General features: G+C 37.8%; 1 protein-coding gene across 1 annotated transcript; it reads left to right on the top strand.

Moving 5' to 3' along the window:
• The first annotated feature begins 343 nt into the window (after positions 1-343).
• Positions 344-25,558, top strand: Calb1 (calbindin 1). The gene is made up of 11 exons (XM_031366554.1): positions 344-582; positions 1,064-1,140; positions 4,679-4,753; positions 14,422-14,505; positions 14,607-14,663; positions 17,801-17,878; positions 19,718-19,773; positions 19,871-19,910; positions 20,036-20,089; positions 24,038-24,109; positions 24,441-25,558. The coding sequence occupies exons 1-11, from the start codon at positions 504-506 to the stop codon at positions 24,552-24,554; spliced, it is 786 nt and encodes a 261-aa protein (XP_031222414.1). The 5' UTR covers positions 344-503; the 3' UTR covers positions 24,555-25,558.
• The last annotated feature ends 207 nt before the right edge of the window (positions 25,559-25,765 follow it).

The raw sequence follows: 25,765 nt of genomic DNA, 5'->3' as shown, positions 1-25,765 counted from the left end.
CTCATTTTGTTCAAATACTGGATTGCCTCAATAAACAATAAACAGACCAAATCTCCACTAACGTGTTTTATCAGTCAGCTTTCCCACACAATTCTAAGTGTGTTGCTTTACTCTGACATTCAGAAGTAAAAGCCTCCCTGGACCAGGGGGATGTAAGGAGACTCGATTCTGAGCAAGGGATCCCCACCACCTGCTGCTTCCTAGACTCCAAAACTCCAGCTCCAGCTATTTCCAGGGAAGAGAGAAATCTGGATGGGAGGGGAAGAAGGTTGGTGAGAGCAAGAGGCGGGAGCTAGGAAAGGGAGGCAGGAGGAGGCGTGGCCCGGCCTGGGGCCGGCGGGATAAATACAGGGAACTGGGTGCGGGGTGCGGAGAACTCCGGAGGACGCCCGAACGGAGCAGCACCGCGGACAGCGCCCGGCCGCGCCGCGCCCAGCTCAGCCTGCGCAGCCCTCTCGCCCTGAGGTTCGCGCTCAGCGCTCTCTCTAACTAGCCTCTGCACCATGGCAGAATCCCACCTGCAGTCATCTCTCATCACAGCCTCACAGTTTTTTGAGATCTGGCTTCATTTCGACGCAGACGGTGATTATTTTCTTTTTTAACCCTTTCAAGACCCGTCCCCATTCCTTCCCTGCTCTTTCCTTCCACTGTGCTTTTTCATCTCTACCATCCTTTTCTGTCTTTTCCGTCTTCCATCACCCTGCCTCATCTTGTCTCTCCCGACTGCCGACCCTTCATCCTGGAAGTTTATATTGTGTGTACGCCATCCCCACGCTGTAAGCGTTCACCTTTCTAGGAACGGTAATGGTAGGACAGAAGCAAAGATTGGGAAACCCTGTCGCCCAAAAGTTTCAAACACCATCCCCAACATCCCTGCTACCCTCCTATGCCCTCTGTGCAGTTGAAGTTTTACACCTAGGAAGCCAAGCGCTGCCGCGGCTGTACCATTGCCAATTAATAGGTTCTCAGGCTACATAGCCTCCCAGGATGGCTGTCCTGGAAAGAACAGAGAAGAAACTTAGAAAGAGACATCTGACACCTGGGTGTCTCTTTGTCTTTTCAGGAAGTGGTTACCTGGAAGGAAAGGAGCTGCAGAACTTGATCCAGGAGCTTCTGCAGGCGCGAAAGAAGGCTGGATTGGTAGGCTTGAGTTTGTGCAGGACCCTTCAAGCCTAAGACATACCTATTCTTGTGTTTCATAAAAGAGGTTTTGTGGGAGAAAGTAAAGGCTTACCTACTAAGAATGGCGAGAGAGAACATATTTCCAAATTCATCAGGAGAAAAAGTATTGGGTGTGTGTGTGTGTGTGAGTGTGTGTGTGTGTGTGTGTGTGTGTGTGTGTGTGTGTGTGTTTGGTGGTAGTGATGGGGTGTCTAAAGAGAAAATCCCTATTGCCTTAAATCGGTCGGATATATCCTACAACCCTATTTTCCTTAATAGGTCTTAAAAGGAAATGTCGATGTGCAAGACCCTTCCTCAGATCCCCACCTCTACTGAGTTGGTTGTGTGGTTTCTAACTTCTCTTTTCTAGACCATAAGGAAGGGGTAGAAATACATTCCTGCCCCTTGGTGGTCAGGAGCAGATCTGCAGATTCAAGTGCCAATTTCTGCTGCGAAGTCAGTAGCTGGGAATGGGGCGGGGGAGGGGTGAGACTACGCTTGCCTTGACCCTTATTCCTGAGAAAACATAACCAATTTGCAATAATTGTGAGTGAGAATTTAACAAGAATTGTTTTTCATTTTTGTTGCAGAGAAACCCCCAAATTAAGAAAACAATAAAACAAAGCACTGTAAGAATGTCATGTATTGTGGAAAGAAAAAAAAATCTGACGAGAAAGTACTAGTGATTTTTTTTAATAAGCTATGGTTTTGACATAAGCCATTGGTTAAATAAATTATAATTATTGTTAAGAATTAATTCCTTTGGGGCAAATTTATTTGTTGGGAAAGGATGATGTCAATGTAAAAATAAAATGTACCCAACCAACTTTTAAACATATGAGATGTTTGTGTAAAGAGTAAGTTGAGAATTTTACAGGTCTGAGGGCATTTAAGTAAGGCTTCTTTTCAGAAAGCAAGGTTGGATATGTAGTAGCTAAATGTTAATAGCCTTTGGTCTTTTGGACTAAAATTACAAAGAAATTTTTACATAAAGATAATATGGATATCATCCCTAGATATTTATATAGCATGCCAACATTTCAAGTGCTCTCTCTCTCTCTCTCTCTCTCTCTCTCTCTCTCTCTCTGTGTGTGTGTGTGTGTGTGTGTGTGTGTGTGTGTGTGTGTGAGGGGAGAGGGAGAGAAAGATATTAATAGGACTGGCTTTTGTTTTGATTTTTGGGGTTTGGGGGTTGTTTTTTGTTTCTTTGGGAGGTTTTTGCTGTTGTTCTGTCCATAATGAGATTTGTATAGTAGGAATCCCTATACACAGTAAAAAGAATCTCTATACAGCTGTAAATGCACTCTGATATATTACAAGCAGACTATCAAGTTGCTAAAATCATGCCAAACAGACTTTAAACCAGATCATGCTCTGGGGATGGTTTTACTCAGATTTCATATCATGTAATCTAAAGCATAACAGAATAACATCAAATAAAAATGTCTTGTATGCACTTTGCCCTCTTATGCATTAGCATGCAAATAAGTTGGTGTAATAATATCACTACGGTTTTATGGATCTTTAGCCGATAAGACAGAAGGAATTTTCTTCCTCACTTAAAGTACATTAAGTGGATATGGAAAGTCTTATTTTCCATAGAAATTATAATTACAGTCTTGGATGGTGTTTCTAAAAGCTACAGGATTACATTTTAATCTTCAACAAGCAACCTTAATATTGAAATTTAGTTCTATTCTATAAATAAAAATATTTGTGAGACCAGTGTTTTTTATCTCCTTGTTTTAATAATTTTCTTTTTTATTTAAAAAAGTTCAGGTGAAAGTTATAGAATTTAGAGCTTATTTCTTTTCTCTGCTCCCTAGAACCTAATTTTGGTCCATAAGAATGTCTAATTAGATTATAACTTGATAACATTAATCTTTCATACAAGATGTGGTCATATCAAATTGCTTAGTACCTTGATGCCTGAGTATTTTTTCCTAATTACATAATAGGCTTTGGTTTGCTAACTGAAAATCTAAATTAAAATCTAGAGAAAAAAATTCATATATATCAGGCACATTTCATTTAAATAATGATCTATTGCCATAAATCTACTTTCATGTGTTTCTTCACTATAAAAGAACACACATGCTGACCTGATAAATCAGACTTCTTCTTATTTCCTGACTTACAAGGACAGAGAGAAACATTGATTTGACTCAAAACAGCACATGATAATGTGAATGTTTTCATTTTCACCAAGTGAATACGATAGTCCAGTGTCCTATTTCCAAAATCACTACCCTTCTGCACTAAACAATGTGTCGTCATTACATTTATGCTCATCTCTATATGTCTACAATTGATGGTGGTGGTGATGATGACATGGTAGTCAATATTTAAGGCATAGATTGCTGCCCAGAAACTTCCCAAGGAAAATATCAAGTCGGCTACTTGAGCTAGGAGTATTCTATAATTTTAGTATTTAAAAGTAAAGACTGTTTTGTTCACTTAAAACTGTGTGTGAAAGGTCTGGGACCGATATCCCATGCTTGGCACTGTTGAGCTATATACAATATCACTTTCTTATAATTGTTTCTGAACCAAAATTTAATAAATGCAAATTGAAAATTACCCACAGTGGAAGAGTTCTTTTAGGACCACGGTGTAATTAAATTAATTTATTGCTGCTTTCTATCTTAGCTCTACTATACATTTACCATGGCTTCAAATGGGTAAATGCTGGTGTTAATGCTTTGGAGCTTCAGTGTGGCCCTTAGACCAGCTATCTACCCCTACAGTAAACTTGGGTGGTTGGCACTGCCATCTTGTTCATGAAGGTGAAAATTGGGACCTTAATTTGCTTTTTCAAGGAGGTAGAATAGGGTATTAGTAAGAACTGACCTATTTTAAATAATGAAGTCCATGTAATGTAGGTATTTTAAGTGGGTTTTGTTTGAGACCCACTTAGAATAGCTTACACTTCATACCTCTCTAGTATGTTGATATGTAAAGAGATTATAAACTGGAATAACCACATTGAAGATGAGAAAGCCAAAGGAGAAGGTAGCACTTATTTAGTCATGCTAAAGCACTATTTATTATACAAAAATACATGGGAAAATAATATCCTGAGGAAAATGGAAGCAAGGGAAGCTTGGCGATGTTTTCATATGTTCCTAGTGAAAACACGAATTTCCAGTCATTTTTCCCCTCACACTTTTCTCCCAACATTTCATTCTCTAATCTTGTTTAATGAACACACATTTGTTTCAAGCCAGAAGGATTCATTGTTTGCAAACTGGATGGCTCTTTCACATATGCATATTGTGCATGTTGGAGCCAAATACCTACTCCTGTCTCCCATAGATAAGACATTATGCTAAAATAAGGAGATGTTATCAAATAAGGCTATATAGCATAATAAAATAACCTTCCAAAAAGCAAACATTTTAAAAGTATATTAACAGCTATTCTATTTCGTGCTTAATTTTTCTTTGCAGTAATTTATTAACATCATTATAAAAACTATTTTACAAACATCTTACCTAACTTATTTTTATAATTTTAGGAGCTATCACCTGAGATGAAAACCTTTGTGGATCAATATGGACAGAGAGATGATGGAAAAATAGGAATTGTAGAGGTAAGAAACCTATGCATTTGTCTGATTGAATGAATTAACATCAACTTTAAAATTTATCAGGTCATCTTAAGTCAAACATAACTCAACCACAGAGGTCATTCAATGTCAGTCATATAGCATCTTGTCTTCCCCCACATCAAATTAAAGATTATCTTTGTAATTAAATAAAGACTAAAGAGTTTGATATAGCCTGGACCCTAGTATGCAGACTTAGAAGATCTAAGTCTCATACCACAGCACTACATCACTCTCCCATTCCTGCTTACTGATGTAGGGACCAAGCAAGTCCCACCTTCTAGGTGAGCATAGTCTCATTGCATCCTCCACTCTCTCCCCAGTACAGGGTTTGACACTTAACAATGTAAACTTCTCTGCGATATTTTCAAATCAAATATTTTCAGCCCCATGAAGTTGTCATGGCAAAAGGCTGCATCCTGTCTGGTTTCTGAAATTCTGCTTCAGATTGATAGATGACCCTAGCAAAGACACAAGAACTTTCCTACAGTGAGTGTGAACACTTCACAGTCTGGAATGTAGGCACCCATTTGGATCTCTAGAGGTTAAAAATGTGCATGTCAAATGTTGCCTTTTGGCAATGTCTTTTCCTCTTAAAGACATCTTATTATGCCTATAAACCATCAAGGAAAGGAAATCAATTATACATCCATCTCTATTCTCAATTTGCAAAATAGATGTGGCTTTCCTTACTCCTACCAGTGATGTCTTAGCTGTGTTTAGCTCTGCCACCTGTTCTTTAAAGACTGGGTAGAAAGCTTTATCTGGAAAAATGAATAAGATCGTTTTTGAAATACAACAAATCATAATTTTGTTCATAAAACATTCTCAGTCTCTTCAGTTGTGAAGTGCTGTGAGCTTCAAAAAATTAGTTATAATTTACTTTTGATTCAAAGAATTAACCTGGTTTTCAAATAATTTATCTTATTAGGCCACTTGTGGTGCCAGTGTGAAATACACATATTTTTAAACACCTACTACAAATAGAGTGAAGGGAGGACAGACTATTATTATCTTTGTAATTAAAATTTCTCCCTGGAGCATACACTTTCCCCTTTTGCCTGTGTGCAACCCATTACTATATAAATAGGTAATAGTTATTGAACTTGCAGATGATATAGAGGCTGACTATTCAAGACAAGAATAATAAAATTATGTTTCTGAACATAAGTGAGAGGAGATAAATAATTACTCAAAACTAGTTTGAAAATCTATAATGTGATTTTCTAAATTGACTCTTTCATAGTTTAGACTACTTTATAATTCTAGGCGAAGGAAGATTATCGTCTTGTATTTAGCAATTTCACCTTGAAACAGTCTAGTGGACTCAATTATTTATTGTGTCGTTTAGTGATATGAGATTATATAGTAAAAGCAGGCTGCTTATTCACAAGATATTGAGTTTTTAATTGGGTAAAATGAGTGGATCTGGGTTATACTCTGTAAGATAGAGTCTAGCCACTTCAGACTTGCCATTTGAACTTTAGTATCAATGAGAAGCTGGTACCCAGGAAATGCATTGTCTAAAGATATGCTGAAACAGTCTCCACACGTTTAAGATAATAACTATTAGAGGGAAGGTGAAAGGTTTTTGAATGAAGAAAAAGAAATGGAGGTTAAAGAAGATGCATAAGAAAGAGCAAACCTGCCAAACAGCACAGCTTAATGACACTGTGCGCTGTACCTTGTGGGCCCTCATAACAGTTATTAGCCAAGATTTGGAGAAGGCAGCTGAACAAAATTATCTGAAGAGAAGAGACTTTTGAAATAGGAGAACAGGAAGAAGACTGCCACAGTGCTTCAAGACGTATGTCCAGGGTAGCTTAGTAAGAGCTGAGAGAAAGTAAGTCCTGATGCCATGGAAAACAAGAGTAAAATGTTACAGGAAACATAGAAAACAGGAAGATGGTGGGGGATGTGAAGACTCTCAGTTCACCCTCTGGCATCACCAGAAAGCGGCTTGTCCTGTGTCCAATTTGATTTGTGATGTTACTTGCTAAAATGTTCTGTGTATAATGAGGCACTCCAATATAAAAAGCCTACCTAGCTGTAAAAGAACATAAAACCCCATGTTTCCCAAATGTATTACTTCCCCTTCCTCCTAGCAAGTGCACTGGGCCTTAGTGTTCTGAGAAGAAGGGGGTTCAACTAGTTTGTATACAAGGCTCACTTAATTTAACTCCAGAAGTCATTGAAGTCTAATCAAAGTAAATTAACATTCATGCAGTATTCTGCTTCTCTGAGGGCACTACTCAATTGAATTTAAAAAAAAAAAAAAATGTTACCTAATTTTCAATGTTCTGACCTGATACATAGACTGACACTTTCCAGAGAATGCATTTTACCTAAACATATTAAAAAGAAAGAAATGTTGGTATGTCTAATATTCTGAATTTGGCGATTTAATGACTTTAGTAGATTTTTAAAATTCACATGAAGGTGCTTCAGTAATAACAAAATTGTTAATAAGCGTTCAAAAATCAAGCACTGAAACTTTGAGATAATTTAACAAATACCATTGCAGTTAGAAATGTTCTAAATTTATTCAGACTAGCATAGTTCTGATGTTAGGAAGGCCCATTAAAATAATTAAGTAGGAAAACTGAATGATTTAGTCATGGAATTTTTTTTCTTTAAGTCTCACATGAAGTACACACAGATGTCAAATCTTTAAGTGCTCACTCCGTCCCCTTGGGCAATGTGTGGGAGCCTATGAACCTCTCTAGGCTCAGTGTTTCTATTTGTCAAGTGCGTACACTGAAAAACTAGATCTAAAAGCTATTTTAACCTAAAAACTGTAACAAACATTGAAGAGAAGCAAGAACTCCTCCAGCCATTTCTTCTGCTGTTCCAAGGTGGGATTTCGCTCAAGGTGAGAGTTGTTTTTCTTGCCAGACTACTTATCTACTTTAGAACAGTGGAAACTAATTAATGATAAAATTGGGTTTGAAATTTTGTTCTGGATAGACTTTTTTAAATGATTTACTAGAAACACATTTTGAATATAGGGTACTGATGGGAAGGGATAAATGTCTCAAAATCAAAAAATGTTAGATTATCTGACTTAAAAATTGCCTCAAACTACAAGTTATATAAATAGTCTCAGAACATCTGTTTCCTGGACTGTGGGCAAACATGACTGTGCACTAACTTCATATGTCTATTATGAGCATGTGTCAAATGAGATAATTCAGGTCAAACAGAATACTGTAAAAACCTAGGATGCACAGTTGGCATTATTACTAAATACAGAAGTAAGCTACTGAAAAACCTACTCTACTGTCCTAAATGTCAGACTTCTTTCTCCTGTTCACATAATTTATTAAATTTGAGTTATTAAACTCAAATATTTTTAAGTTCATGATTATTTACCTTCCACATTCCCTGGATTTACTTCTCATTGGCGGGAAAAACCCTCCTTGGCTCTTCAAATGTAAAAATGAATCCTTGTCTAATGTGCTCAGGAAGGGTGATACGTTCCAGAGTTGCCTTCAAATGTGATGAATTCTACTGTTTTGCATGTTGATGTGTCTGTCTCATCTATTTGTCTCTCTATGAAGTTGCCATCCGTGGATTCTCTTCTGACACGTGGTATTTGTTTTATTTTCGTGTCTGTGTCTTGTATAGAAATTTTTATCGAAAGGGATTTTTTAAATTATCTGTCTTCCTGTTCTTTGGGAGCCAGGACTATGAATCAATCACCAGAAATCAGCATGGTGACCTAGAATTTAGCAACCAAACAAGACATGGCTAGGATTCCAACTGCCTCTAAAGCATAGTGCAAAAGCTCCATATTATGCTAGAGAATGAAGGGAGGTGGCAAAGCATGCAAGTCAAAACCTTACTAGGGTTGAGTTCCCTGGAAGCAGACCTGAGTGGAATCACTACAAAACAGGTTGCTAGGAAGCACTTGGAGAGCAAAGACCATAGGCCTGGGCACAGAGGAATCAGGGCCTTCACAAACAAAGCCTTAACGGACACTTCCCCTGTAGTGAGCTCCAAAGCGGGGGATGTTCCTTCGGAGAGATCCTAAATTTTGAGTAAGAGGATCGGATTTTTATACTCCTCTATGGATTAACCATGAGATACAGCCTCCTTGGCCCTGGAGATGTGTGCAGCTCAGACGCTTCTGCAGTGGGACAGCTGAGTGAGAAAGTAATACTTTTGGAACCAGAAACAACTCAGGGCAGCACCTCCCTATAGCCACACCAGCCCTGCCCACAGCTTGTAACAATTGGAATTAAATCCAAGGGAACTTTACTTTCAGTGGATGTCAGTAATTTCATTTGTTTGTTTGTTTGTTTTAACAAATACATAAAATTCATTTGTTTTTTAAATAAGATAGTACTATGATGACTAATGTTATCAGTTTAATGAGATGTAAAGAGAATGTTTTGCATATATAATCAACATTTTTATAGTTGAGATAAAACAACACACACAAAAAATACATCTATGCACTATCCATACTATCCATATATACTAAATATACTATCCATAAAGAACAGTGGGTGTGGTGGTGCACATCTTTAATCCTACTTGTTGGGATTTACAGCTGACTCTAGACAAAGTTAACATCATTCATTGCATCAATAAAATGAACAAAGACAGGCAACTAGAAAAAAAAAAAAAACATTGCTTCTCCACTTTCAGTGCCAAGTGACTAATTCCATAAGCAATGACTCAAGAAAGGCCACCTGTACCTACAGACGTCTGTTTTACTTTCTGTTCATTCCTTTGATTCACTCTACTTTTTTCTGCAACTCACATTAAAGATTGAGGGAGGGAGAGCAGGTAGCTCAGTAACTAAAAAATCGCCAAGAATCTTGAAGCCCCACCAGGACTGGGAACTTCTGTGGACATAGTGACTTAGAAAATTTGAGAATTAAGTAGTCCTACCTAGCATTCTGTGAGAGTCCTTTGTCACATCCTAGACATTGTCTTAGCTGCTATAGATGGAGAATCTCCATGCTCCTGTCTGAAATTTGAATAATGACTTGTATGCCTTGACAAAGGGGACAACAGAAAACATAGGACAGCCACTTTGTAGAATTTACCTTGAAAGGAAGTCTTTCTCTTCACCCCAGGCACATGTTATCCAAACGTATGCATTGCTTTTTAAATGGCTATTCTGCCTCACAATAATATGTTATATGAGTAAAATTCCTTTAAAAAAAATAAGATTGTACTATAACAAGTAACATTAACAATTTAGTGAGGTCTTAAAAGTGTTTGTATATAGATATAGTCAGTATTTTTATAATTAAGATTAAAACAGCATGAACAAAGAAATATAAATCTATACTATCGATAAAGAATAGCAGGGGTGGTGGTGCATATCTTTAATCCCAGCACTCTGGAGGCTGAGGCAAGCAGATCTCTAAGTTCAAGGGCAGCCAGGCTACACAAAGAAACCTTGTCTAGAAAAGCCAAAAAGAATGAGGAGGAGAGGTGGAAATGGAGGAGGAAGAAGAAAAGGAGGAAAAGAAAGAGAAGGAGGAGGAAGAGGAGGACGAGGACTGTGACTCTTTATATGTGACATTCCAGAACTCTCTGATCTCTAAGTGAGTTACATAAACTTTATAACCCAAATATGGGTGAATTTCCCTAACCTTATATCTAATCATTACTAACTATTGTATTCTTTTACTTTTTCAATGTTTAAATAGTTGGTGGGTTTTCAGAACTATACTTTTTGAGAGAAATCACTATTTCTTAGTTTAAGAGAACACATATTCTATGAAATTCAAGCAATATAGAAAATTATATTAGTAAATGATGTTGATTCTATATCATGTCAATGAAGTATTCCTAATTTTAAAAAAATCATTAAGAAAATCACAAGCATGTATCCTAAGCACTTGATATGCTGGGCTCTATTGACTCTGGATGGGCATAAGAAGCAAACAAACAAACAAAAAAATCACTCTCTGAGTTCTTGAAATGACCTGGGAAAGAACCCCTCAGAACATTAAAAGTTACATACTAAGAAGTAGAGATTGGTTATTTCCAGTTTCCTAAGTGAGTGTGTATGTTAATCATAGCTGTGACATAATGTGAACAGACTTCCAGCATTCACAAAACCTCCTAACATGTACACTTATCAAGTTCCTTTGGTCAACTCATCTCATCACTGACCCATTTCCTCGGTCTTTAAGACCTAGGATTTCTATTTTGTTACTCCTTTGTTCTCACCCTCTCCTGGATAAATCTTTCCTCCCTCCTTACATCATTTGAAGTTCTAAAAGAAGCGTTCTGCAGAATGCCTTCAGTATTCTACACTAGGCTTTAGGCATGCAGTCATTGCTCCTCTCTTTGAAGACCTGCTCTGTAGCTACAGTTCTCCCTCTCTCTTCTCTTCCCCCTTAGCTTCAGTGGAGACCTGCTTTCTGAGCCTAACTCATGCTTCTTTAATAATGAAAATCATTTATAGCCACTTTCTACTAGTGGCCCACATACAGGTGTAGAGGAAAAAAAAAACTCATAAGGAAGATGAGTTCTAGATTTCCCTGAGTGGGAAAAAGTGCAGCTTCTCACAGCCACTGGTAGCAATCATGAGCAAATGCTTCATTTGCATTCCAAGAGTGAAGGGGCAATCAACTCCTCCTACTACTGTAAGCCAGAAGTGTGCTGTGGACTTAGTTTATTAACAGTCATAAGCAGTAACTGAGTTCACAGTCTCCAGATCAGATCATCTGGTTTGTATCTCAACTCCAACATTGGGCTTTGAATGATATTGAACTGTATTATTTCTAAAGGGCAGATTTTATGGGTAAGGTAATAACCTATACAGACAAGACCTGAGTGTTGTAATGAGATGCCTGAAATATATGTATGTGTGTGTGTGTGTGTTGTGTATAATATTGCATATTACTATGTATATTATATATTATATATACTCTCACACTCTGTGATATAAATATATTTATGGACCAAAACCTGATTTAATTTCTATGTATATATATATATACCCACACCAGTTATCATCTACCCAGACTAGTGGCCTTTGCTTCTAGTCAAGATATTCTCCAACATTTATTTGTTTTGCCTTATATATAAAGACTATGAACAGAATTGAGATTTCAGCCATTTTTCAAAGATCAAAAAGCAAGATAATTTAAAGAACATATTATACAATTTGCATGCCCATAAGGTGAAATGACATTTTACATTAAACCTTAAACCTTAATGGACCTAAAAGGTTGGAAAATGTTTAAATGAGCATGATGATCTTGCCCATTATTTAGTTGAACACTTAGGACTTCTTTTGGACCTCATTACAGATGGTTGTGAGCCACCATGTGGTTGCTGCGATTGAACTCAGGACCTCTGGAAGAGCAGTCAGTGCTCTTAACCACTGAGCCATCTCTCCAGCCACTTAGGACATCTTATGACCTTAATATTAATTTCAACCTCAGCTTCATAAACTGTGGATAATGACTCATACTGGATCACAAACAATTTGGAGCAGTAAAAGTTTTCTGAATGCACACCCACACACACAAATTTAATTCAAAATTGAAAGTGTAATGAATCCATGGTATTCCTGGTGCACTTGCCATGCAGTGTCACTTCACCCTAGGTGCTGAGGCCCTTCGGCCTGAAGGTTCTTGATGCCCCAGTGTAGGGGAATGCCAGGGCGGAGAGGAAGGAGTGAGTGGGTGTGTGGATGGGTGGGGGAACACCCCCACAGAGGCAGGGGGAGAGGGTTTGGGATAGGGAGTTTTCAGATGGGAGGCCTAGAAAGGGGATAACATTTGAAATATAAATAAAGAAAATATCCAATAAAAGAAAAAAAAAACACATGTTCACTTGACACTGCACTTGCATAATTCCACACAACACCAACAAGCCCTGCCTGAAACACCCCAGCTATCACTATGGTGCACTATGAATTTCAGTCTTTTTATTCTACATAAGAAGTTTTCTGCTCTTGGATAAATATAGTAGTTTAATTATGGGAAGCAACAACTTCTAATATTTTCCAACTGTCATTCCCTAACATGCATCAAATTTGTATATCTGTGTATTGTATTACAATGTTTGGTTTTAAAATGTTCTGTTGGAAGTGTTGAATTGAGTTTCACAAAAATTTGTTGAGTGAATTCTGGCTTGGGATTAGGACAGAATTTTCAACAATTTCTGTGTTGGTACAAAAACATGGTTACGCCATTTTTCATGTTTATGTGAAATACTGTTCACAGCACTGACGATTTTATTGTACTTTAGGGAACTGCTACAGATAGATCAGTTCTAAAAGACTGAAGATGTTCTACATTCTGCAGTATCAAACATCCAGTCGAGATTTAGCCTTTATATATAAACAATTTAAGTTCATCTTTAATAAATGGTAAAATTATATAAAAAGAATGATTTTAAACTAACTTGTGGTTTATTATCAGTAACTGTTTTGTTTATATATTTATATTGTACCTGCCTGGGGTCAGTTAAAACATTCTCAGGAGAAAAGAGGCTAAGAATGGAAAAAATTTAAGTAGCTCTGATCTAGATATTTAAAGTGTAAGGACCAAGGCTAAGGAGTCATGCCTGTACTCCAGGGAATTCAACCACTGCTGAAAATCAGTCAAATGGTGTATGTGAGGAGTCATTCTTTAGTGGTAAAGGGTCAGTAGTTCCAACAGCACATATTTTGAGCCTGGGACATTCATTTCTCCTTCACCTTCTTTTTCTAATGATGAAGATACTGAGGGCCAATGCAGCTAGGGAAGTTGCCGGGGACCACAGCTCATTAGCAGCAGAGCCAGAAATAGAAGTCACATCAGCAATGGGGCCATCAATGCAGCTCCTTCCTTCTCCACATGCAATAGATTATATTAGTCTTAAAATGGGATCTGCGGCTCCTTACTTCTCAAGAGAGAGAGAGAGAGAGAAGGGCAGAGAATGGAGAGGGAAAGAAGGAAGGAGAGAGGGAGGGGAGGAAGGAGAAAGGGATGAAGAGGTGTTGAGATTGTGGAATGAGATCTAAGGGAGAATGTCACAGAATCATGCAGTGAAGATCAAAAATTAACCTGAGCCCCGGATTCAAGCAGAGATCACAATTTACGAGTGTTCCCTGTTACTGTCCAGCTTCCCCTCTTCCTGGTGATGTACCTTTCTACCTCTTCCTACTGTTCTACAGTTGTCTTTGGCCCTTCTCCTTTGTCTTTCTCTCTAGAATTAGACATGTATATAATTTTTTCTTCCTTCCCTTTACATTTATGCGTTTTTCTTACAATTTCTCATTTTATTCACATGAAATTTCACATGAAATTTACAACCATGCTGTGTTCCATCCTGTGCACCCCAAAAGGACAGAGACCTGATTGGTTGCTTAGAGGTTATGCAACGTGCATTTGTATGTATGTGCAGCAGTTCCAATGTGGTTTACTACAGATATGTCTTCTGCTAGGCATGCAAGTCCTCAGAGGCATAGATACTGAAATGCACCTCAGAATTTTGCAGAAGCAAAGTACCAGACAGGGAAAGTGAACTGTGTCCTCTGCTCTCCTCCCCTAGACAGCTGATATTTATCTGCTCCTACTGTCTCAGCCAATAGAGTTGCTCACAGACCACACTGAAGCGAAACTGAAGCAGCAGGTGATGGCTTGGGCCCCTTTCCAGGCTCCTCATGTCTGTTTTTCCATCTTTTCCAGTTGGCTCATGTCTTACCCACAGAAGAGAATTTCCTGCTGCTCTTTCGATGCCAGCAACTGAAGTCCTGTGAGGAATTCATGAAGGTAAAAATCCTCCCCCCTGTAAGAGAGGTGATGGAAGTTAGGAAATTGTTGGGTTTTATTGATTTATTTAAATCCGGTTTCCATCTCCAAATTTCTTACAGACTTGGAGAAAGTATGATACTGACCACAGTGGCTTCATAGAAACCGAGGAACTTAAGGTGGGTGAATCAAAGCTGAGGCTCAGCATGCTCCTTCCAGATACAATCAGGAACTGCTAAGGGATTCATAGCTTTAAAAAAAAAAAAAACTCCTACAAAAGAAACTTACGTTGAGCAGTGGCACATTTGCACCCACTCTTTGCATCATTAATGAAACACCAGATCGAAAGACAGACTTCAAGTGCTTCTTGAGATTCTGTTCATCTGTGCGAGAAATTAGCATTTTCTGTGCTGTATCTACATTGTTACATAAGATAAATGGGTGATTGTCATACATACAGAAACAGATAGATAGAAGTAGCTGACCAAGCCAGCCAAGTATGCTACCACTCTCCATTGAAATTTGAAATTTTATTTTATAAAATGAATGCCTAAAGAGACAAATGACAGAGACCTGTGTTGTACCTTATGCATATGCATTTCACCCTTGCATATATTGTGTGAGATAAGCATCAAACCAGTGACAAAAGGCCTGTAAAATGTTGAGAAACCTACTGAAGACCGTACAGAAAGGAGACCAAGCTGGAATGTTTAACCCAGACCCATCTGCATCAAAGGCGTCAGATACAGCATATAACCTGCTGTCTATCAACAGTATAAATTAAACAAACTGTGGAAAACTGAAATTTTGAAAATAAAGTTATCAGTTCATCCCTCACGTGATAGAATTCCTGAGTGATGAGGAGACATGTGGAAAAGAGATCTAAGGAAAAGTGATCTGAATTAAATCTAACCTCAGGAGAAATCTCCATGATCCTACTGTTTCCCACCTTGGAAGCAGGGGTAGCGATACCATGGTATCAGGTATACCATGGAGTCCAGGTAAGACGCTGCCTTCTTCTATGAAATGGAAAGCTAACAAAGGACTTTACACTCAATTCAGTAATGGGAACAAATCTTCTACCTCATTTCCTCCAGCCAACCGCAGACTTCTTAGTCAGAAAGACACTACTTCCTCTAACTTCAGAATACGGAGTATTAGTGGTAACAAGGGCTAGCAAGATGGCTCAGGGGGTTAAGGCACTGGCAAGTCTGACAGCTTGACTTTGATCTTCTGATCCCCAAATGGTGGAGGGAGAATTATCCTCTGATGTGCACATATGTGCCATACACCTGTGCACCATCAAACTGACACATGCACACACTTTTTTTTTTTAATTTTTAAAATGGAAATAAGTTAATATTGTTGAATACATGTGCCTTCTATGTCACAGACATAGTACTGCATCTGCTTGAATCTCAGTTTTTATTCTTCAGGAAATTTGTCAGGTGCCTTACTATGACTCCCAGTGTATGGAGAGGCACAAGTTCAGAGTGGCTGGGTTACTTTTCAAAAGGCCATAGCTGCCTAGGAAGGGAACCTAGGTTTGGCCTTAGAGTGTCTGCTAACATCAGGAAAGGTGTTTTTTCTACAGCACCGTGTGCCTCAAGCTTCACCCACTGTGAGCTGCTTCTGCTCTGCTATGTGGGAAAATGGGTGCATCAATTCCCTTAATCATACACCAACATGATTTAAGAAGGATAGAATTTTAGAGATTGGACTGGTTCATTTGCACCACTGTAAAATTGCTATAATAAACTCAACTGAAGCCTCTTTAAAGTGCCAACACTTTTAACATAAAGTTCCTGAAAGCAATGTTCTTTAGAAACACCGCTCTGTAGCTAACGTCCACAAACTGCCAGGGAAGCTATTGTGGTTTTATTCTTTTAGACTAAACTATCACAGTACAAAATGAAAACTTTAGCTCACTTCAATAGTGGCCTCAAAATATTCTCAGAGTTTCATTCTTTGTTCTAAATTTTATCCTGACAAAGGAAATTCTAAATACAAGTCCTCCTCCTTGGGAAATTTTAAAGATACATTGGCATTCTCTTTTAATGGATAATTCAAGAAAGCTAATTTTAAGGAAAGAAAGCTAATTTTAAGATCCATAATAGAGTAAAACATGGCTTGCTCTCAGATATGACTTTGAATCCTAGTGTCCCAAGGTTTCTCAAAGGCTATTTTTGTGACCACCATCTCACTGTCTGATGAGGCTTTTTATTTAACCCAATTAATCTCTGACAAAAAAGCTCAAAAATAAATCTCACCCCCACCAGATAACTTTGAACTTTCTATGGATTTCACTGTGGATCTGAAGCAGAATGTTCGAAAGGATAATAAACGCATCAAACCAGAGGCAGCCCTCCCTTGAAAAAATTAAAGAGCTTGTTCTCTTTAAGGAAGGAGATGGAGCACGGTTAGAGATGCCAAAGAAACACGGCTCTCCAGGACTTTCTAGGCTCAGGTCTGCTTAGTTTCCATAGCTATATTAATTCATTTTCTGAGGAAAAGAAAGAGTGGCAAATGAACATCCCTGCAGGAAACAAAAGGCTATTACATCCCTCAGAATTCACACTGACATTTGAATAGCAAGCTTTTGGAAAGCTTTTATTTAATTTTTTTTACTTAATTTTTATCTCTGTAAAACAAAAATTAAACTTGCTCCCAAGTTCCAACTGTTAAGAGTCATTTGCACCCTTCCCACATTAATCTCTGTTTTAACATGATTCACATGTCCCTCAAGAATTTGATGTTACCAACTGTTGTACTTTGTACAGTCAGCGGAAGCATTGCATCAAAGACTATGTACATCCTGTGATGCCTCAAAGCTAGCCACCAGGCCATCTGGGGAATGAATGGGCTTCACACTCACTGAAGACGTATAGGCAAATATGTCCCAGGGTATGGCAGGAAATGCATTTAAATTAGAGCCATGGAAATCCAGCTTGCTGAATGTTTTTCACACAGGCTAGAGAGGTACAGGCATGTACCTTATACTTCTATCAGGAAGATCTAGTGAATACAGTGGAAGAGAAACATCCATTGTGGTGATGTTTTAAGTTTTAATTCTGATCCTTTTACATTGCATAGTCCAAACTCTCCCTTAATTACAATCATAAGAGCACACCATAACTCTGACTGTGACACACTGGGTCGATTCATTTTGGGAGGCCACAAGGACCATCTGACTTCCAGAATCCTCTCCTCACCTGGCACTACATAGAGGTTTTCTTTGCCTTCATCCAGGTATACTTTGTTGCAAACTACATGTTATAAGTGAAATTTTCTGAGTGCTTTCTTTTTTTTTCAACAGAACTTTCTAAAGGACCTACTAGAGAAAGCAAACAAGACTGTGGATGATACAAAACTAGCTGAGTACACAGACCTCATGGTAAGATTAAGCTAGAATAGATGTAGGGAAGAACTCATTAAGCATATTGTCTGTGGTTTTGCTAACTCTCAAGAATACCTAGGATGAAATAAATAAACCACAGCTTGCACATCACATAACTACAAATGAGCATTTCTGATGAAGCTATGTTACGTTTATCTCTCTAAAGATAGCCTTTCTTTAAAACCTAGAGTAATTGTATTACTAAGTTGTATAGCTTATACATGTTACATTTATACATAGCACATAAGTGACATCACCTTTTGGTCATAGAAACTCTGACCTTATCATTGTCACAGTTTAGAAAGCCATAGACTTTCGAGAGTTTAAGAATGGCTGATTACTCATTAAATTACTTAAAATGGGTTTCTTTTCCTTTGATTTTTATAATTTTTAAATATTTTATCCATGCTATGAATAAGCAGATTCAAAAACACCTTAAACTGTAGGTTTTGATAGTTATATAAACAGTATTTGTTATAAAAGTTGAATAATATAGTCACAGAGCTTCTTTAAACAAAGGTGTCTAAAGCAAATAAATTAATGAGGTTCGAGAGAAAATAAACATTCATGAGGTTCCTTGTCTCAAGTAGTGGGTTCTCTCATCTTAACTCATCAGGATTAACAGTTCCAAGCAATATGTATGTTTATATTTTCTCTACATACTAAAAAGTTATTATGAGTTCTTACCCCACGGGTTAAGTAAATAAGTCATAAGCCTTTACTTCTCTGCTATATCAGATTTGGGATACCCGGAGGAACAATCTTCTAGAGGTTTCTGTTCTCAGTGCTGCGGACGTTTCCTTTCAGGGTTTTAACTCCTCAGTACTGTTCTATCTGCTGTTGCAGCATCAAACAGGGTTGGGGGGGGGGCGACATTCTTGCTGTGTCATGAAGGCAAGGCCTAAGCTGTCTTTGGTCCTCTCTTTGGGGAGTGGACAATAACCTACATTTATCAACTTTCTCATTTGTCTCAATCTTAAGGGATTCTATTTAAAGTAAAGTCGCCTTTACAGGTAGGACTCTGAAGCTGCCTTTCATAAATGACTCAGATGGGAGCTTCCCCCTGTTGGTCTGGCCCAGTAGATCTGATTAAATGTCATAAACCAGTTCCAATCCAGGAAGCAATTAATCAAGAACTAATTAAAAGTTAAATATATAGGTGAGGAAACATTTCCCTCTGGGCACTAAACTCTGTGATCTAGTTGTCCAGTGTCTTGGTAGACAGTATAACAATATTAGAATTTACGGTCAATGGATTTGTAAAATGCTGTGTCAGCACAGAACCCTGGGCGGGGGTGGGGGGGTGGGGGAGGGAGATGTACTTCCAAAAAAAAAAAAAGAATTCTTAGACCATCTCAAACTTTTCTTTTTTCTTTAGAAAGAACTTTCTAAACCTTTATGCACTGTCTTTAACATGGCTTTTTTTTCTCAAATATATTTTAAGATGCTACATTTGGCATATTTAGTATTATCATTACCTTCGTTGTGGCAATATTTATTGCTTTCTAAAAATGCGACTGTTTCCCAAATATGATGTATTTATGTCTGAGCGAATCTCAGTATGTGATATGCAAGTACAATAGTGAGTTGGAAAATATTAAGTTTCTAGTACCCAGTGGAAATTAAATGATTTAGATTACTCAAAATAACTTAAGTCCTGTTATCCACTTACTACTTTTGTTGAATTTTGTGTTTTAAATTGTTTTTAGAAAACAAAACTGGCAATGTAGTTCAGTATTAAAGCGCTTACATTGCAGGCACTCAAGATGTTTGATTTTTTGAATGTCTGTCTCCTTCATTCAATAATTTGTTCCAAACAATAACAATGCCTTTCAGCTGAAACTATTCGATTCAAATAATGACGGAAAGCTGGAACTGACCGAGATGGCCAGGTAAGTTTCAGAATTGCACGGGTGTTATTAGAATAAACAGAGCCTCATCTAAAACCCCAACCTACTAACATGATGTTTTTTCTCTCTCTTTCAAAAGGTTACTACCAGTGCAGGAAAATTTCCTTCTTAAATTCCAGGTAGTTGGCTTTTCTCTACAGTAAATAATATTTCCCTTTAAAATTCAAATGGTAAGAGGTTTGTCAAGAGAAACAGGCTGAAATATATTGTCACTTTTTGACTGAACCTCTCTTCTGACTCCTAGGGAATCAAAATGTGTGGCAAAGAGTTCAATAAGGCTTTTGAATTATATGACCAGGTAAAAGGATTTTCTTCCCTTTTTTTTCTTTAAAAAAATCTTTTGGAAACGATTTAACATGAACTCTATCCTCTGTGGATTTGAAGTGTGACATGTATGTATTAGCTGTAGGAGCAAGGCTGTATGGCAGTTCTTCAGAACTCACTCACCTTACACATTTGAGACTGGTCACCCATTGGTGACTTCCCATTCTTTCTGCTTCCCCTTCCCTGACACCACTAGTCTGCTGCTTCCACAACGTTCACTGATAAGCTTATTTCACCTTGCGTGTTCTCAAGGTTCACTTACATTATCATACCTTACAGAGTGTCTTTTTTAAACGCAGGATAATAGTGCATTGTATATGTATTTATAATCTTCATATATATGAAGATTAATATATATTACTTCATTAGACTATTTCCACATCTTAGCTATTGTGAAAATGCTGAACAAACATGGAATGTTAATACCTCTAAAAGATTCTGAACTTTTAGATAAAATGACAGAATTGTGATGTTCTATATCATATGTTCGTTCTATTTTTGATTTGTTGGTGTATCAACATTGCTGTACCGTTTTGATTTCCTATTAACAGTGTACAAGTTTTCAATTTCTTTATATCCTCACCAACACTTACCTGCTTTGCTTGTATGAATTAGTCATTCTTGCAACTGTGAAATGATACCTCATTTGTTTTAATTTGAGTTTCTGTGATGAACAGTATCACTGATCACCTTCTCATAAACTGATTAGCCATTTATATCTTTTTGGGGAAGTGTGTATTCACATTTTGGCCCATTTTTAAATCAGATTAGTTTTATGCTGGTGAAGGAAAGATATTCCTTACGTCTTTTAATACTACATTCCTTTAGGTAAGGAATTAGTGCCTTATCTGATAAATGGTCTGCAAATATCTTCTCCCATCTGCAGACTGCCTTTGCCCTGGATGGTTCTTTGCAACATCTATGCTGAGCTCCACTGTCTTCCTGTAGTTTGTGCTCTATGTGCATAACCCACAAACTCACTGCTAAAACCAATGTCATGAAGATTCTGTCTGTTTTATATGTTTATGCTGTCTGGTTTGGGTTTTAGTTTTGATACAAGGTCCATGCTGGATGGCCTAACACTCATTGTATTAACCAGGCTGGACTTGAACTCACAGAACTATTTCTTATGCCTCCCAAGAGCTAAGATTAAAGATGTGTATTACCATTCTTGGCTCAAAAAGTTTTATATCTTCATTATTTAAACATTTGCATTAAATTAATTTTGCCCAGATGAAAAACAAGGGTCCAGGTTCCTCCCACCCTTTGCATGTAAATATAGTTTTCCTCATACTTTTTGTTGAAGAGAATATCCTGTCCCTATATTAATCCTCTTAGAGAAAGATTAGTTGATTCTATGCATGTGAACAAATTCCAAAACTCATATTCTATTCTATTCTATTCTATTCTATTCTATTCTATTCTATTCTATTCTATTCATCTTTCTTCGTCTTTATATAGTCTCTAAGTAATTACCATATTGTTTTAGTTACTGTAACTGAATACTATGTTTTGAAATCGGAAATTTCTCCTGCTTTTTTCACAGTTGTTTGGTTGGTTGGTTGGTTGTGCAGGGAAGTATGCCACAGCATGTCTTAGCCCCTGAGCCATCTTACCAGTCTGACATTTCCATTTTCATCCTGTATTTTTTTTCTCTAAACTATTTCAGCTTTCAGTCTTTTGTGATTATATATGATTTTAGTTATATCGTTTATATTTCTTCATAAAATACCATTGGAGTTTGGAAAGGGATTACAGTGATCTTTAGAATTAAAGAGTATGAACACTTTCAGAAGATGAGGCCTTCCGATCCGTAAGCACAGGTGCTTCTCCATTGCCATATGTCTTTGATGTCTTTCACCAGAGCTTTACAACTGTCAGTATACATGTATTTTATTTTCATTGCTAAGTTTACTCTTAAGCAGTTTATTCTATTTTTGGTACTATTGCAAGAAGGATTTTAATATCTGTTCTGAAACAGAACTTTATTTTTAGATGTAGATTTTTATATTTTATGACTTTACTAAATTTACTATTAATGACAGCATGTTTTATCTTCAGAATGTTCTATATTTAAAAATCATATTATTATTTCTTTCTCAATTGTTTTCTTGTCTACAATTTCACCCTCTGGAATATCTGGAAAGTATTCACCAAAAGAAAAGAGCCTCAAACTAAAGGTTTACAATTTTTAAAAAGCATGGGCTGCTGAAATTATACAACAAAGTCATTCATTCCAAAGAAAACTTGTATAGTATATCTCACATTACATGACCTTATTCAGATGCTAGGCTAAGCCACGTCACCATTATGATCTGAATAATGATCTACAATCTTGTTTGTAAATGGCAAACAATAAGGATATTCCCTGGCAGAATTCAATGAAAATTAAGCTAGAAGAGACATTCCACAGATGTTTCTCACATTAAAAAAAATTTTTTTAGTAGTATAAGTAGTAGCATATTTATTTTTATGTTATTATTATTATTATTATTATTATTAAATTCCAGATTTTATTCCCACCCACCCCCCACAGTCCACTCTCTGACTGTTCTACATCCCATACCTCCTTTCCACCCTCCCTGTCTCCACAAGGATGTCCCCACCCCCTACCTCCCACCCTACCTGACCTTCAGATTCCCTGGGGCCTCCAGTCTCTTGTGGGTAAGGTGCATCATCTCTGATTGAAGACAGATCTTGCAGTCCTCTGCTGTATATGTGTTGGGGGGCTCATATCAGGTGGTGTATGATGCCTGTTTGGTGGTCCAGTGTTTGAGAGATCTCAGGGGTCCGCATTAATTGAGACTGCTGGTCCTCCTACAGGGTCACTCTCCTCCTCAGCTTCTTCCAGCTTTTCCCTAATTCAATCACAGGGGTCAGCAGCTTCTGTCCATTAGTTGGGTGTAAATATCTGCATCTGACTCTTTCAGCTGCTTCTTGGGTCTTCCGGAGTGCAGTCATGCTAGGTCCCATTTTGTGAGTGTCCCATAGCCTCTGTAATAGTGTCAGGCCTTGGGAACTCCCCTTGAGCTGGATCCCTCTTTGGGCCTATCTTTGGATCTTCGTTACCTCAATCTCCCCTCCATTTCCATCCCTGTATTTCTTTCAGACAGGAACAATTATGGGTGAGAGTTGTGACTGTGGGATGGCCCCCCTCTCCCTCGTTTGATGCCCCGTCTTCCTGCTGGAGTTGGGCTCTACAGGCTCCCTCTCCCTACTGTAGGGCATTTCATCCAAGGTCCCTCCCTTTGAGTCCAAAGAGCCTCACGCCTCCCAGGTCTCTGGTGCATTCTGGAGGGTCCCTCCAACCTCCTACGTCCAAAGGTTGCCTGTTTCCATTCTTTCTGCTGGCCCTCAGGGCTTCAGTCCTTTTCCCTCACCCAATACCAGATCAGGTTCCCCGCCCCACCCACCCCATCCACTTTCCCTCCCAGGTTCCTCCCTCCTTCCCCACTTGTAATTACTTTCTTCTCCCTCCCAAATGGGACTGAGGCATCCTCACTTGAGCCCTTCATCTTGGAACTTCATATATGAAGAAAGATTAGGTGCGAGTTTGTTAGTTCATGCCTTTGGCTCCTAACTTCTCTATTCCTGGATCTAGAATCTATATAACTGCTGCCTGCTGGTGTGACATTAAGCCAACCACAGCTTCTCCAAGCCACAGTGTTCTCTTTTTTCTTAGAAATACATTTAGTTTTACTTATTTACTTATTCCAATGGAAGATACTTCAAACATAAAGTGAAATACTAAATGTGAGCATGCATTGAAATTTCCAATCTATTTCACAAATATAAGTGCTCACCTATTTTGCTACTGTTAAGGACTCCACCCTAACACAGCAGGTTAGGGTACCCACCAGCAGGGATTTTTCTGGGGGCTCTAGTTTCTTCTAATGTATACTGTTTCATTTCTTCTCCCCAGGATGGCAATGGATACATAGATGAAAATGAGCTGGATGCTTTACTGAAAGACCTATGTGAGAAGAACAAACAGGTAATTTAGTAGCCATGTCAGTTATTTCTTAGGCAGACATTTAGGGGACTGCTCAGAAACAACCATACATCTGTTGTGGGAATATATTGAAAGAATTTGCAGAAGCCAGGAGTAGATTTGAGTTCTTAACTCAAAAATGAGTCTAGCACCAATCAGTAAGCTGCAACAAACAGATTTGCTTCAGAAACAGCCTGTTGGCTACTCACATTTATAAAGGATCTCTTTTCAATAGATTGGTGTAGCAAGTCAGTTCCTCAAGTTTTATCACTGGCCAGTGGTTAATTAGCATCCACCTTTAACTGGATTACAATGCTATCTATGTCCTATACAGGAGTTGGATGTTAACAATATTACTACATACAAGAAGAACATAATGGCCTTGTCGGATGGAGGGAAGCTGTACCGAACAGACCTTGCTCTCATTCTCTCTGCTGGAGACAACTAGAGTTGGTGACCACAACCACTTGCTAGTGATACATTGTATCTAAAACCATAACTGTGCGCTATAAAGGAGTAGGCTGTATTTTCTTTTATATCTGTAAATTCTACTGCATATAGAGAATTATTCAGGATGTGTGGCACATTCTTTTCTGCTTGTTTCTATACTGTTTGTAATGTACAGTTTTTGTAAGCATATAATTGAAAAGAAGGAAGTCCATGCTTAGGCCAATCAGTACAATCAATGTTAAAAAAAATGAATCTAACATGGTTTTAATGAATCTAACATGGTTTTGCTTACATAAATACATGTGAACTTGGATTTCCCTAAAAATTCTACCATCTCAAAAACTCTAGTGTCAGATGTGTGAATGCATATCTGTCATTGAGTAAAAGAATAACTCATGACAAGCCAAGTGTTTTTATTTCAGGCGGTCATAGGACTGTCACAAAAAGCACCTTCGTGCTGTTTCCATCTAGCGGAAGGGATGCGCTTCCGCTTGTGAAGCACCAAACATCAATAGTTAACTATGGCTCTATTCTGAAACGATCTCCCTAGAGATTTAGTTTACTGATCAGTGACATGTCTACTGCTTAAATAGATACCACACTATTGACTCAAGCTGGCTTGGTGGTAAGGGAAGGTAACCAGATGACACATAAATATGTCTGATTCTATACCTATATTTCCAAGAAGTCTACTGCCAGAGAGTATGACCTTTGCCCATTTTCTAAATTATTTTCATGTGTTCCAGATGACAATTATTCTAGTAAATTGCTGTCTTGTGTCATATTCTGTGTGTACTCTCTGATTAAATTCAATGTACTGAGTATTCCGGTGTCTAGTTTGCATACTTCCTGGATTTTCTATGTAGAACTGTTCATTTCCACCAAGTAGTATCTGCTGCCTCTGAAAATATTTTTTTCTAGCTATAACTACTCTATTTTTTAATATGTAATTGAATTTTAATGTAAGATTCACAGCAACCTGATTATTGAATGTTATTTCATCAAAACTTGTGTATTCCGTGGATTCTATGTTTCATATTGAGATCAGCATTCAAAATAGTTCTATTTCTAGCTGCAGAATTCCAGATGAATTGAAGATAGTAACAGAAGAGAAATGCTAGTGTAATCATTTATCTTATCTAGAAAATGAGATGCTAAAAACTTCACTGACACACATGCAATTCAATTTCATGTATCCTTTAGGTAGTA

The sequence above is a fragment of the Mastomys coucha genome, unplaced genomic scaffold (genome assembly GCF_008632895.1).
Source record: "Mastomys coucha isolate ucsf_1 unplaced genomic scaffold, UCSF_Mcou_1 pScaffold14, whole genome shotgun sequence".
Taxonomy (NCBI): domain Eukaryota; kingdom Metazoa; phylum Chordata; class Mammalia; order Rodentia; family Muridae; genus Mastomys; species Mastomys coucha.
This window is presented reverse-complemented; position numbering and strand designations above follow the sequence as displayed.